This window comes from Pholis gunnellus (genome assembly GCF_910591455.1).
Source record: "Pholis gunnellus genome assembly, chromosome: 17".
Taxonomy (NCBI): domain Eukaryota; kingdom Metazoa; phylum Chordata; class Actinopteri; order Perciformes; family Pholidae; genus Pholis; species Pholis gunnellus.
Genome location: NC_136544.1, coordinates 14,891,100 through 14,906,336, shown reverse-complemented (window position 1 = coordinate 14,906,336; position 15,237 = coordinate 14,891,100). Strand labels below are relative to the sequence as shown.

The window sequence follows — 15,237 nt, the reverse complement described above, 5'->3', positions numbered from 1 at the left end:
AATACGGGGTTGCTGTGATCTCATCAGTGGGTTTCACCTCGCTCTTTCTTCGTAGTCCAATCAGCCGTCATTATGTTCATATATTCACATCTCAATATGTCATCGCTGCAGGGCCGGCCCATCCACAGGGGATGACGTCATCAGATATCAACAGGGGACATGCTTGTATTTCTGCAATTAGGGTTCATCAAATCATGAATGAGACCTCATGTAGCCCGTTTATTGGGTGGACTGTAGTTAGCATACTTTCAAGTCAGTTTGCAGTCATTAGCAGAATTTAAACAGCTGTAGATGTCTCAAACGAATGCCCAGAAATGTTGGGAATGCTTTAAAAAATGGTGGTCGAGAAATGATGTTCAATTGCTTTTAATAAACTGCATCAGCAAATGTTTCAAAGAGAATGTAATACCACCCGGATTACACATTTTTGTCGATATAATGAGGGAACTTTATATTTTTTAAAGATTATTTTTGCATTTTTGCCTTTATTGCACAGTTGACAGTGAAGAGGCAGCCAGGAAGTGGGGGGAACATAACCAGCAAGTTGCAGTTATGGCAAGCGTTAGAACCATCCGGCTACCAATGCACTTAGTGGCAATGTTGTTTTAACAAACATATCTGGAAAATCGCAAAATATTTATTCATGTTTTTTTTTCTCCCCATAATATCTGCCACTAAAGAATGATGTTTCGAATAATCAGAACATTTGGTTATGGTTAGTGAATGATACTGGTCTTGGTTAAATTTGAAAGTCCAGACTGATTTGAAGCTTACTTTATTCAATATTTAGCCAAAAACAGGATTTTCCCCAAAACAAAATGTTTTAGTAGCCTAAACCTTACCACATGCTGGATTCAGAATGTTATCAAAGCCCTTTTTTGTTTTAGTTGTAACTGTAGGTTTAATGTGAATAGACCTACAGTATGGTCCACGTACCCAAGAGAAGTTGTGCAACGTAGCAATCTATATGCAAATATTCAATGGTGTAAGCATGTGATAATCTATTTTTAGATTGATTGATTGACCTGCTGAAACACACAGGTATGCGCATCCTGGTGAACCTGCTGCTAGACACTCTACCCATGCTAGGCAATGTGCTGCTGCTCTGCTTCTTCGTCTTCTTCATCTTCGGCATCATCGGTGTGCAGCTGTGGGCGGGTCTACTGAGGAACCGCTGCTACCTGGAGGAGAACTTTAACCTGTAAGTAAAACATTGTAGATGTGTGTGTGTGTGTGTGTGTGTGTGTGTGTGTGTGTGTGTGTTATGCCAATGCCTTTGTGTCACAAATTGAAAGGGAAAGAAGATTTGGCCGTGCCCTAAAACCTCACCTGTATGCTTCCCATTCTTCTACCTTTCATCAGTCATACTCGTGAAATTGAAAAAAAAAGTAATTACGGAATGGTACGTATATTGAAAATTATATATTGAATGTACAGTAAAATGGACAGTTTGTGCAGTTCGCATATGAGCATACCACCTTGTTATACCTGATAGTTTTTCTTTTCACATGGATTTCATTCAAGATGTTATGTATTTTACTTTTCTGCCTACATTAGCATAACTCTGTCTTCCAGCGGTTCAACCTATTCCTCTCTCCATCTCTCTCTCTCTCACGCTTCAAAGCAACAGTAAGAGTACAGTTTTTCCCAGTTTGCAACTAAGAACGTGATTAGATTCCAGCTGCATTCCTCCATATTCATGAGCCTACATGACAGCATCGCCTACTGTGTGTGAGTGATATTCACCAGTATTCAGGAGTGTTTGATTTTATCGTGTTCTCTGTTTCCTTTTTTTATGCTGGCATCAGCTGGCTAGAAAGGCCCCTGACCCTGATGTGTTTGTTGTAATATGTATATAAAGCCATGTATACTACTCTGTGCCTTCTGTGCACTGTCTCAGGTTGTGCTGACACAGCGTGTACTAAGGACAGATCTTATAGCCAAATGAAACAGGACACGTGTCTGTTAGCTGGCACAGTCCTGCCTGCTTTGTCCTCACCTTAAACTTGAGAGGCGCCATTAACCGTAACAACCTCTACAGTAATCACTTCACACAAGCCAATGTTTTCTACATTTATCGTCACTGGGCTAAAGGATGATGTAGTGATTACGACTCCACTTTGACTTTTCTACATGACATGAAGCAAAAAGACAATTTTGACCAGGAGGATCACAGTAGACAACTACAATGTTGTGGTCCAGCGTTAGAAAACATCGGCAGGTTGTTGCTTATTATTTAATCAAGGTATTCTTTTGCATATTATTTTAGAGCATTTTACTAACACATTATGCAGAGTTGTCAGGGTGCTTGAGTGCTTAATTAGAAAGCTTGTAGTGAGTTAGTGCTTGAGGGCTGTTATGCTAAATAAAGGGCTAACGTTAGCGCTCTGAGGGGTTATAATAGAGTGGGCTGAGTGTCGCAGTCAAGTGCAGCATTCACTATGCCATTTTACACCCTTGCTCTTTTGATCTCTACCTTTCTCTTTGCATGCCTTAGTCTACCTTATTTTTCCTTTGAGCTTTATCCTTTTTTTTTTTTTTGTCTCCAGTCAGGCCGCCTGTTTCCCTTCTTAGTATCTTTAACCTAACAGTTCCTTTCGACTATCTCTAATAAAAAAAAAAATACATAGAGAGCCAGGGCGATTTGTTGTGGAGACACATTCACACCTCTGAGCTTCCACATTTCAAAACATATCGTACACTTGTGGCCACACAGTGGAAGCCAACAGCACTTCAAAAGCCATTTTTATCATAAAGTGAAGCTTGTCTAATGCACTTCCAAAGAAGATTCATGCATGTTGGTCTCTGTTTTTCCTCCTTAGCCCCCACTTACTATATCTTTTTTATATGGTGTGTTCTCCTTTGTGCCATGCCATCTTCCCCTCCCAACTGTCCCAGAGTCTCATTTAATATGATTCCTGGAAACTGTCTCTTTTTTCTGCTACAATGTAGCCTTGATCCCTTCCTTCGTTTCGCTCTCCATAGGCAGGTGTGTTCTCAGTGTGATGCCAGGTTTTGCTGTGCCATGCTGTGTGATGCCAAGTCACCGGCAGGGGGGCAACAGGCTTCATTCATGCTCCACTACTCTGACAGGGCCCCCCCTCTCTCTCTTTCTCTCTTCCTGGCTCTAAGTCTTAATCCCTTCCTCCGATGTAGCGCACTTGACAACGTTTCTCTTATTTCTTTCATGTCCATCTCTGTTGTCAGTCCCTTGTGTCCTCCATTGAATTGCATAAACTGTGCTGTAAGTCAGTGTAAGCCTAGTGTGTCTCAGTGCATGCCTGCAAAACTTTGCCAATCAATGTCTGGTTTCTGAGCCACTCTCAATGGGGAGTGGCATAGCCTGATATGTCCACTGTTACTATCGATCCTGGAATTAGTGTGCATGCATGTGTGGGGTTTCTTTTGAGGTAAAAGGACAAAATCACCTCTTATGTATGTCAGCAGTATCCCGCTATTGACTGGGGGAGACAGGGGAGGGAATATTGGAAATTAGAAAATTGCAGAGACAGGGAATGGGGGAGATGAGTGAAAATGAGAGAGAAGAGATGAGTAGGGACAATCAGAAAGAGAGGGAGAGGGGACTGAAAGGGAGAGCGAAGGAGAGGAAGAAAGAGAGAAAAACTGGACAAACATTTGAGAAGAGGAGAGAAACATAGGAGCTTAAATATGGAGTAAAGGAGTTCACGTGTTAAATGCACTATAAGCTAAGGTTGTATTGCGTATATGTATGCATGAGCTTGAAGTGTATGTGAGTATATAAGGGTAAGCAGCAGGGTGGAAGCATCTGTGGTTGTGCAGGTGTGCGGATTAAATATGATTTGCCCTTAGCCACTCTTTTCCTGATAAGTCTCCCCCTGTGTAAAAAAATAGAAAATGAGAGAGGAGACAGCAAAAGGAGGGCGGAAGTGTGAGACAGAGACAGTGCAATGAGTAAATACGGTAGGTCGAGTGACCCTGAATGTGTGTGTTCAGTAATGGGCCTGCTGATGGAGAGGGTCTATTTTTGTCCTCCCCATGCCCAGACCTTGGTATGAGCATCCACACCATGCCATCATTTTCTTCAGTTATGTCTTTATCTCACACACCTAATAGGGCTTGCTGACTGGCTCAGTCAGTGTTGGTTTTTCCCTACATTTTGCATTGGTTTCATGTCATTTGTGGTTGCTTATTGCTATTTCTCTTTAAATTATTTAACTTCCAATTGATTGCTTTGAATTTAACATGTTATTAACATTGTTTTCTTGGAGGCAAGAGAGCTTTGAATGCTTACATTTTTTATGTTTCTGTTTATTGGTATTTGTAATCAAATTTGTCTATATACTCACAATGGCCCCACCAGCTCATAACTAAAGCAATGGTAGCCAACTGTCCCTTTAAATATATCCACAGAGGCAGATAAGTCCCCTGGATATGAAGTGAAAGACAGACTCTTTGGCATGCTTCCATTAAAACTGAGAGGTGTGAGAGCTATGTCAGGAAATGATGAGGTGCTTCAGATGGTGGCAATCAGTTAGATTCAGAGTTTGGAGATGTGTGTCATTAAGTTTGGCAGGAATCAGACACTCACTCACGAGGGGCGCGTACAGGGAGCGAATGAGTTCAGTGACGGTGTGTATGTGTGTAATATAGGTGTCAATGCATGAGAGTGTAATCTGTTTTTCTGCTGATTTCATGCGAGGGCACACACTCACACTCGCACATACAGTTTCCACATGACTTAGTTTACATGATTAAACAATCTGTTATCTGGTGTTTAACATACTCATCTCCAATGATGTGCTTGTCAATTGGCTAGTTAGCTCAGTAAATACCATTTTCATTTCTGTTTTGTTTGTACCTTTGACTACAAATGATACAGCTGCTTCTGTATCAGGACATCCCACAAGCATACAGATACATGAAGAGAGAATGGCCTGTTTAGAATAAGAACACAATGATGGGATTACAAATCATATGTTACTATTTGAAGATTCTTTTCAGAGCTACCCTCCAGTGACCTCGTGGTACTCCTTAAAATACTTCACTTGTGAACACATTGCATTTTACAGTGTTGGCGGAGCATTTAACATCCCGTTGTAAACAACTTGGAGTATTTGCTAGAATGGCTGCAAAAGAGTGCAGTTCTTTTACGTCTTGTTTGAGTAGTTCTAAGAGAACATTGAAGGCAAAGGTTTCAATATATGGTAAGTGGTGCAAAATAATTATTTGATACATTGATAGATGTTTGAAACGCTGGCATCAGGGCTCCTCTGGGTTTATGAGAACGGATGTATTAGTTCCAACCCTTCCAACCAGGAGAAAAACAAAACAAAAGATATGAGGAAGAAAGAACACATTAGCTGCTGTGGGTCTCAGTGACCCCCCCCCGAGATGGCAAAGTCAACTGCAAAGAGGCAATACAAAATTGATTCAAATTCTCTGGTTCTCTGATTAACACAGTTTAATAGAGTAGTTTATAAACTCTGAACAACAACATCTGCTGTACAACTTTAGGTTGCTTATATAAAGTGGCAATCTGACACATACTTGTCTTTTCCAAGCTGATAGAGGACTCTTATGTAATGGAAGGGGATGTCTTAGGTGCAGCTTGATTTCTCCTCAAGCCACTCATTTTGCCAACGTCATGACCTCACCCCTGTTTACCACACCTGTCAGCATGCCTTTGGTTTTCTGCACTAGCTTTAGGCGGTGTTCGTTAGTTCACTGCTGGGTCAGGGTTTTTCTCTTGAAAACATGTACTGTGTCTTTTACACCTCCATACTGATTAACTTATTAGTCTATTAAGGTCAGCAGCTTCTGGATCTTCTTCGTTCTCGTGTATGTATGTGTTTGTGCTTTTTAATTTGACTGGGATGGAGAGAAAAAATAAAATATATTTGTTTGTGTTTATATATGTGAGTGAAAAGGGAAGAGAGCATATACTGTTCATGCAGCATTTCTTTGTTCAACCTTTAATGATGCAATTATCCCACAGGTTAGGTTGAATACTTCACATTCTTCTCTGGCATCCTCATGAAATACTAACATATTATGTACTATATTATGTATACAGATTCGATTCCATGACCAACAAACATAATTTCTCACGTTGTCCCGACCCCAGCTCTTCAGGTATGACCCTGCCTGCTCCGTACTACCAGCCAGATGAGAATGACGAACGCCCCTTCATCTGCTCCCTGGCAACTGACAATGGAATCATGTCGTGTGCTGATGTGCCGGCGAGGCGCGAAGGAGGACGCACATGCTGCCTGGACAGGGAGGACGCAATCCACAGACAGGGTCTGGGTTTGAGTCCTGAGCCGCTGGCCAACGGTAGTGGTGCTGGGGAAGCAGTGGGTCTGTGCATCAACTGGCACCAGTACTACACTCGATGCCATACAGGAAGTACTAACCCCCACAAAGGTGCCATCAACTTTGATAACATTGTCTACGCCTGGATCGTTATTTTTCAGGTATGGTCCATATGAGTTTGAAGACTGGTATGGTTGGGCTGCTGATCTTGTAATATGATAAATCTGAATAAATATCTTTTTTTGGGATGGAATGTAAAGTTATTAAAAGATTAGATTAAAACAATAGTGCTTGTTAAAAAGGCTGACAATCAAATTGCTTTTGAACACAAGATGCTTTTTGGGCTCTTGAAAAATATTCTTCTCGAAAAAATTAAATAAATTTCATTCACTTAAACACCAATTCAACATTTTGTATTTGAGTGCTGCACAAGTTTGCAATACTATTCTTTCAGCTGAGCGAGCCTTGTCACGTTAACTTTTTGTTGTTGTTGTTATTTGTTTCTTAACACTGAAAATAATCTTTCCTCCTAATGCAGGTGATCACTCTGGAGGGCTGGGTGGAGATCATGTATTATGTAATGGATGCCCATTCCTTCTACAACTTCATCTACTTCATTTTACTCATCATTGTAAGTAAAATTCATCACCACATTTATTTGTATTTTTAAATTAGTTCGCTATATCCCTACCAGCTGACACATCTAGTGTACAGTATGTTCCGATGATTTCAAAATAGCTAAATAAATAATGAAGTGTAACTGTAATTAGACAATCTGGAGATGAAAACCACGGATAACATTTCCAATATATGTGGACTCCTACCATCAATACATTGAATGAGGATATTTCCTGAGAAGCGGATAGAAGTGTTAATAGACATAAAGGACAGTATACAATCAATGTCTGAGCGAAAGAGGTGGATGTTATCTTTGGTAATGAGTAGGAAAAAAGGGGGAGAAGAGGAGGAAGGACAGTTGAAGGGGAGGAGAAAATGTGTCTCCAAAAAAGAAAAATAATGTCTGCACACTGTGTGTGTAAGAGCTAGATCAGCTTTTTGTGTGCCATGCCAGATGGTGGCACAATAAAAGTTATTTAATCCGTCATTTACATGCCATTGGCTGTCTGCAAAACCTGCATTCAGTCACTCTGTGGCAGCAGACGTAAAATAAAAGTCCCAGAGGTTTCGCACCAGCAGGTGAACACAATGAGAAATAGACGGTCTTTTCTAAAGCTTGGAAGTCAGATCACGAAAATCCCAGAGAAGAAATGAGGTGCGAGGAGAACTGCATAATGGTATTGAAGAAAGACAAGTGAGAGTTAATGAATGGAGTGAATACACCAATCAGTCACAAGCTCACTGAATGTTTTCCACACTAGAATATAATGAAAAGGAACCACACTTAAACAGACTCCCCACAGACTTCGTCATCACAACATAGTGCTTATTAGGCTGAGGAGATCGTTGGCATCGTGACTGCAGCTGTAAATTTCATCCCTTCTTTGGCAGATCAGACCTGAGGGTGTCATTCCAAGTGTAAACACCTTTTGGCACCCAAAGATAGCTGACATGGAGTCACAGTGTAATCGCTTTTGCCTGGTTTATGCTGCTACGTTGATCAAAATCTCATGGCCTGTGGATTGTTTAGCCCGATACTTCAGTCATAGCAATATCCAGCGCAGAATACATACGATTGAACTGCACAGCTGATTACATCCTGATCTGAAGTCAAACTTTGTGTTTGTTACATTTAGGAGTGAGGAGGTTGAATATACAGAGCTCAAGAGCTGACAACCAGGCAAACACACTGCTGCCTTTGTGGTACATGATTGATTGACACAAATGTGCCGCTCCTTCTGAGCTTCCTTGCAAGGCTCCAGTCTGTTTCGGCAACTTGTATAGTCAACGGTCCTAAGGGATGCCATAGAAGTGTTGCTGATACTATAAGAAGTTTCCAAAGGTGTTATTCACAGTGAGGGTCACCTTGACTCTCTCGTTCGATCGTTTTGTAGTTATTCTGTTTCTTTCTGTGCAGGTGTTTTGTCATTATGAAGTTACAGTACCGTGCGCTTTAAGCTTGTTAGTTGATCCTGTAAGCTTTTGTTCCCAGATACAAAACTCAGGTTGACCTCCACAGTGTCAAACAGAGTCTCAACTCTTTCTGCTCGACACTTAATATATACTGTCAAGTGCGCACCCTAAGAGTCTTTATTGGTGTCACATTGAGGAGTGTGAGTAAATGGATTAAAGACACTTACAGCTCAGTGAGGTGTTTGTGTGTGTGTGAAAGACAGAGTATGTATACACATAAATGTATGTGACGGCTGCTGTATGGAATCATATACACATGCACTCCGTTGTAAAGTAGGCCTGCCATCTTAATTTGTGTATGTGAGTGTGTGATCACACATGCTTTTGTCTGTGTGAATGAGAACGTATGTATGTGTGTGTTTGCATGCATGCATAATGCAGTGATCATCTGAATGCGTGATATTGGACTGCCCTCCCTGATTATGCACAAAGCTGTCTACTGATCAGAATCACAGAATACTGTAGACACACACACACACACACACACACACAGAAGCAAGCCTGGAGGGAAATCAAAGGCCCACACACCTGCAGACCTGCTTTGACCCAAAGGACACAGATGGGCATCTCTCCTCCCTCTCTTCCTCCCTGCTATGTTTCCTCTCTCTATCTCTGGAGTCGCCCCTTTTTTTTATTCCTCCCAGCTTCTCCAGTCCTCGCCCTGCATCTTTGATCATTCTGGATGAAAGTCTATAGGTGGACGGTCATTAAGTTTGGATTTTAATTAATTTTATATATTAAGTGTTCCAGCTCCAGATGTTTTGGCCTTGCAGGTGTATATGGGCGTCTGTGTGTGTTCTTGATGTGTGTCTGTTTGTGAGCTTTGTCCGAGGAGAAACAGCGAACCACGTTTGGATATGAACGAAACTGAGACTCTTCTACAAGCTGCCCTATCCATCCAGCGGTCTGGTTTTTGAGTTGTTCGGCATTAGCGAATATTGATCTAACCATTGTTCCATATCCAGCTCAGAGTAGTCCAATAAAAGTAATTTCAGCTGTCCTGTAGTGATTCCCATTACTGCCACTAAAAGGGTCAGCCACGTACCATCCACACTGCACACCATCTACTCTCTGCTACTATCCCCCCAACCCTCACTTTGACTTATTTTAAGAAAATAAATGCTCTTATTTGGAAAGAAAAGAGTAACAAATATAGATGTAGTGATGGGTCAATAAATGTCCGTTAGAAGCATTTTGCGGCATGGGAGAATAGTAAAGACAGATATTGAGTCGGAGTAGAGGTGGGAGGAAAAGTGAAGTCAAGTTAGAGAATGAAAGAAGAGGAAGATAGCTGGACGCTGAACTGTGCTTTGGGGTGTTGGCTCTGTCCGTCAGCTCCAATCAGCCTCGGTTTGGTTGGAAGCCAGCCCTCAGAGACCTTTAACATGTGTCCTATCATTTCTGCAGGGGGATTGGCACATGTTGTTAGAATCGGCCAGTGTGAGAGCTTGAAGTCTGTGTTTACCATTGGGTAATCACAAATGTATAATTCATGTTTCTTAAATGAGCAATATCTGCTTTAGCCAAAGTCTGATTATTTAAATAAGACACTGCACCGGTACTTATTGTTTTAGTTAGGGTTGCCTCTAGGTTAAGTCTTGATTTCTGCACTTACTCTTTACTTTCTTTTCTGCAGAACAAGTCATTCTTCGGGGTGGATAGTAGTATTTTTTCCCTGCAGTAATTTTCCATTGTTTGCACTCGCTTTATCTCACTTAATGTGTTGCTCATCTTGACTCACCCAACAAGTCCCACCTGCATACAGTTTGTAACTTTTTGTTCCTTCTTCCACATCCATCCAGATTGGGTCATTCTTCATGATCAACCTGTGCCTGGTGGTTATCGCCACCCAGTTCTCGGAGACCAAACAGCGGGAACACCAGCTGATGCAGGAGCAAAGGGCACAGTGCCTGTCATCCTCCACCCTGGCCAGCATGGCTGAGCCAGGAGATTGCTACGAGGAGATCTTCCAGCTGGTATGCCACGTCCTCCGCAAGGCTAAGAGGAGATCGGCGGCTCTCTACTACACGCTGAGGGGCAAACCCCCGCCAGCTGTACAAGGCAGGGGTAACAGGCGTGGTGGAGGGAACGTGAACGGAGAGCGGCATCATTCCAGGCACCCAAAAAGTGAGTAGGAGGGCCTCAGCAAATATGTCGTATGTGACATTTTACATTTTAATTTCACACAGTATGAGTTGAATATGTTTTAGTTACTGACATGATCGTGTAATTCACGCCCACATAATGGATGGTAAGTTAAATGAAATATGGTATGGCCACCAACTAGGTGTGACTACAATCGTCAGCTTGCTCTGTCCTGTACAATAACATTTTGAAACTTTTGCAACAATTGCAAATGCTCGCATCCTGTATATTTTGCATCGCAAAAGAACATCTGGTTCATAAGTGCACATATAGTCTTTTTTTGAATTTGTATTCCCGTCTCTCTAGCACCACAATGTCCGCACCAGAACAAGCAAGACAACGGCTCTCAGCCACTTGCTAACTCCATCAGTCTGGCCGTCCCTCAGAACCCTGAGGACTGCCCTATATGTGCATTATCACTGAAAGAGGGGGCGAGGGCGGTGGGAGACTCTGCCAACAGGGAGGAACATGAGGAGGATGCAGTGAAAGAGACGGGCAAGGATGAGAACCATCTGGAGGAGAGGGGAGATGGAGAGAAGAAGAGGAAGAGGACATGCTTTGGACATTGTAAAGACATTTGGAATGATATGAGGAGGAAACTTTGGGGCATTGTCGAGAGCAAGTACTTCAGCAGGGGCATAATGATCGCGATTCTCATCAACACTATCAGTATGGGCATCGAGCATCACAACCAGGTAAGATGATATTGTTTATTCTATAACATAAACATTGTTACGACACTTTTAATGCAGTTACAATACGCCATTTACTGAAGAGAGGCCTTTATTTTTTAAGCTACTACCAGAGAGGGGTATACTGTGTTTGTGAACTGATTTCAGATACCTGTAATTGGCCAAAGATAGTGAATGTTTTGGATATTGCCTCAACAAATGCATTGCCTTTAATCCTTTAGACTGATGTACTACAGTGTAAATAGATTGGTTAGCGTAGTCATTTCTCACTCCCACGTATTACCTCAGCCTCAGCAGATAAAACCACTATCACTGCTGATGAAGCATTGCTACTAGAAATATCATAATAGCAGATGACATTCACAAGGATGTGTGTGGGAGTGGAGCATCACTGCCATGCCGTTTCCTGACAGAGGTGTAAACATTTAGCCTAGCGGCAGACAAGACCGAGCTGGCTTTTAACATTGGCCAGGCTCCTCAGAGACAGACAAGGCAGGTGTCTGAGAGTGGGAGAAGCCTGCCAACACTGCACATGCACGCATGGATACAAACACATACAAGTGTGCACACATAAACACACATCCATATGTGTCCAGTGTGTGCAGCACATAGACAAATATCTTTTTATATTTGTGTGTACGCACCAACAGAAACTCATGCAGGTACATACACAAGCTGTTACATAAAAAAGCGTTTTCTTTTTCCTTCATTTCTCCCTCTCAACTCATGGCATTCTACTCCCTCCCTTGCTAATTTTACTTCCACTTCTCTGCCCTTATTTTCTCCATAAATCCCTCTGTGCACCTTTCCTTTGCATGTTCCTTTCCCCACTCGCTCCTTTGTTCCTCGCTGTCTCCCTCCCTTCCGTCCTTCCCTCCTTACCCCAAGTGTCTCTACTGTCTGACTCTCTTTTACCTCCCTCAGTTTCAACCTCCGTCTCCCCACTTCTCTCTCTCTCTCTCTCTCTCTCTCTCTCTCTCTCTTATCCGCCCACGCACTCTTTGACAGCGTACAGAGTAGTTGCTTTCTCTCATCTCTGAAGACTCTAAAAATAAAAACGAGGTTTGTGGGGAGGGGGAAAGGAAGAGGAGGAGACGAGTGAGATGGGAAGAGCGAGGCAGACTCCCGTTACACAGCAGTTTTCAGCTCAATTCCCTGTGTGATTATGTGTGTGTGTGTGTGTGTGTGCGTTTCAAAGAAGGCACGTATGCAGAAACACACGAACACATTTGCATGCACACACTCGCAGACGCTTTGTCTGTCTGTCTCTTGAGTCTGTCTCTCCCTCCACAGGCTGACACAGAAGCAGTGATACAAGTGGGTTTTTGCTTGGCAGTAAAAAAAAAGTCTTCCGTCTTGCATATGTGTTCTAAAACAGGAACTCTGAAGCTGATGTGCTTCTCCTCGAAAACTGACTAACCACAGGGTTGCTTTACTCGCACCACACCCTGCTTAGGGGAAATGTTCATGTCAAGTGTGTGGTTTCAAATTTAAAAAAAAATGTTGCTCTGTGTAGGTATGGCCTTGTAATTTTCATTTGTGATCTTTGACTATCAAATATTTATGTTTGATTTTTACTCACTAAGTCATCGAAAGATGAGCTGCTATTTGCATTCATGTTATGTGTGTCTTGTGTCTGGACATCTCTGTGTGGAAAAGAAATTGGCACATTGGAATTCAGGCTTGGAAGTTGCAGCTCATGCATTCATATTCAAGCAACATTCACACACTGACTGAAGGCATACAAAAAAGAAACAGGGAGAGGATATTTGTACCGGAGGATAAAATATTGTTCAAGACGTGGATTATTAGGGAAGAATCTACATCGGAGAACACCGGTACAAGGACATGAGGAGAAACAGGGTTAGGAAATGACAAGAAGGAGAAAAGCAGAAAGGAGAGGGAGGATTGATGGTATTTTGTCTGATTTAACCTGTGGTGTCAAGAGCTGTGATGGTTCTGTCAATAGCAATACATCTCATATCCTGTGTTTGTCCTTACGACTAGTGAGTGAATTCTGCCCAAAGGTCAAGGTGAAAGATAACTCCTGAGGGATGAAACTCCATTTATCCCTACATTCCCTTTCATCTAATACAACACATTCATATTTTTGTTATCATGTTTAATGATTTCTACATTGTTTAAAAGTGGTGAGTAATGTCATCGTTTAAACTACCCTGTAGTCCACAGATTGGTCCAGCTTCCAAGCTCAAATGAGTCTCCAACCCCGTGAATCATTCTTACTCTTTCTCACCTCTAATCGAGTATTCCCCTCTGCTCTCCGCCCTCATGTCATCATCTACCTCGAAACAATCCCTTTGCTCGCTCCTCGGTTTCCATCTCCTTCAGGCGGGTTCTTCCGCAACCGTTCTTCCTCCTTTGATCGACAGGAGGATATTGATTCGGTAGAGATGTGTCTGCCTGATAATGAGACTGAAAAAAAGGGGACAGAGAACTTAGGGGGATGGAGATAGATCGGGGGAAAAAAAGCGGATTAGAGGAGGGGGAAGGCTGAGAGTGTGTTTTCCTCTGACATGGTTTGCTAACGTTGGCAGGGCGAGCTGGCTATTTCTCCATCGGCTTTGAAACTGAAATTCACAGGGGGTATCTGAGAAGGCATCTGATCCATATCGTGCATAACACACATTCACTCACACAAAGAACACAGTCAGTAAGCCAGTCTGCTTGTGCACACACACAACACACAACGCACAAACAAATGGAAATAAATCCGAGATTGACTGGAGGGTGTGTGTGTTTCTTTTGTGTTCTGTTCATGAACTTATATATATGTTTTCCTTAGCCAATTCCAGATAACATGCTCCCCTCTTCAGCCAGTATATGACTCCATGTGCTACACAGACAATATACTCTCCATTCCCTTCCTCACTGTCCGATTTTCTTGTTTGTTTCTAATGTGAGTTTTCCTTTACAATTTTACATAAACAGCTGTGCTACAAAAAAAAGAAAAGACAAAAACACAATTTGTTTGCCTGTTTTTCAGTCTCTTCCCTTGCTCTCTGTCTGTCGCCCATCTAAGATAAGGTGTATGTGTTCATTTTATTTGCCAGGAAGGAAAGAATTTTCTTTTCAAGTGACTGACAGTTTGAGTGACAGCCTTTTTAAACACAGGCGGAGAAATGTGATGCGTACACAATTGTTTTCGCAGTGGCTCCAGCATCTTTTGTTGCGGCAGCGATGATTGCAAAGCAGTGGTTTAATATCAACTGTGTTTTATCTCTTTGTCTGTACCTGCCTCTCCGGGGATATCATATCACGTTTTTTAACCTGGAATGCTTACAGCTCAAAGCCCTCTTATATTTTGCCGACCACTCTTTGCCCGACTCTGTCTTCCACATCTTACTTTCTATTTTCATTTTGTCTTCCTGTGTCTGTGACCCCTCCACCCAGCCCGAGGAGCTGACCAATGTCCTGGAGATCTGCAACATTGTCTTCACCAGCATGTTCACCCTGGAGATGATCCTAAAGCTGACGGCTTTTGGCTTCTTTGAGTACCTGAGGAACCCCTATAACATCTTTGATGGCATCATTGTCATCATCAGGTCTGCAAACAAAATCATTTGCCAATTGTTAAGTTAGGTTGTCAGCGGGTGGAGTGTGCTGCCATTTTAAGATTGTGAGATAATCTTTACAAATACTGTCTCAAAACTAGAGAGCCTTAGATTCACAGCTTCAAATCATGCCACTGTAATTAAATGAGAGCTTTTGTACAAACATGTAATCTAATCTATTTGAGTTTCAAGACAAATTTGTATCTCTAACAGACAAAGCTACTGTTCCAATCAGATTTTCCATTTGTTTTGGTGTGTTCCCCATGAACTTTTGCATGAAACTGCACCATTTGTTTATGTGACAAATGTTTAATATATGAACTACAATGTATGGATAAAATGTGTAAAATGCAGCAGTATACCTTATCAAACCAGTATGGATTGCACAAAGTGTTTTATTCAGTTTTAAGGTACAACTCATCCCCTTATTTTCCCTTTCCCAT

General features: G+C 42.0%; 1 protein-coding gene across 1 annotated transcript in view; it reads left to right on the top strand.

Moving 5' to 3' along the window:
* Positions 1 to 15,237, top strand: part of cacna1ia (calcium voltage-gated channel subunit alpha1 Ia) — a gene marked incomplete at its 5' end in the record, with an annotated part of 102,931 nt that overhangs the window by 49,979 nt on the left and 37,715 nt on the right. The window contains 6 exons of the mRNA XM_079177189.1: positions 1,042 to 1,201; positions 6,107 to 6,455; positions 6,833 to 6,925; positions 10,188 to 10,512; positions 10,837 to 11,225; positions 14,634 to 14,785. Coding sequence (XP_079033315.1) covers positions 1,042 to 1,201; positions 6,107 to 6,455; positions 6,833 to 6,925; positions 10,188 to 10,512; positions 10,837 to 11,225; positions 14,634 to 14,785 — 1,468 coding nt within the window. The remainder of the gene's footprint in view (positions 1 to 1,041; positions 1,202 to 6,106; positions 6,456 to 6,832; positions 6,926 to 10,187; positions 10,513 to 10,836; positions 11,226 to 14,633; positions 14,786 to 15,237) is intronic.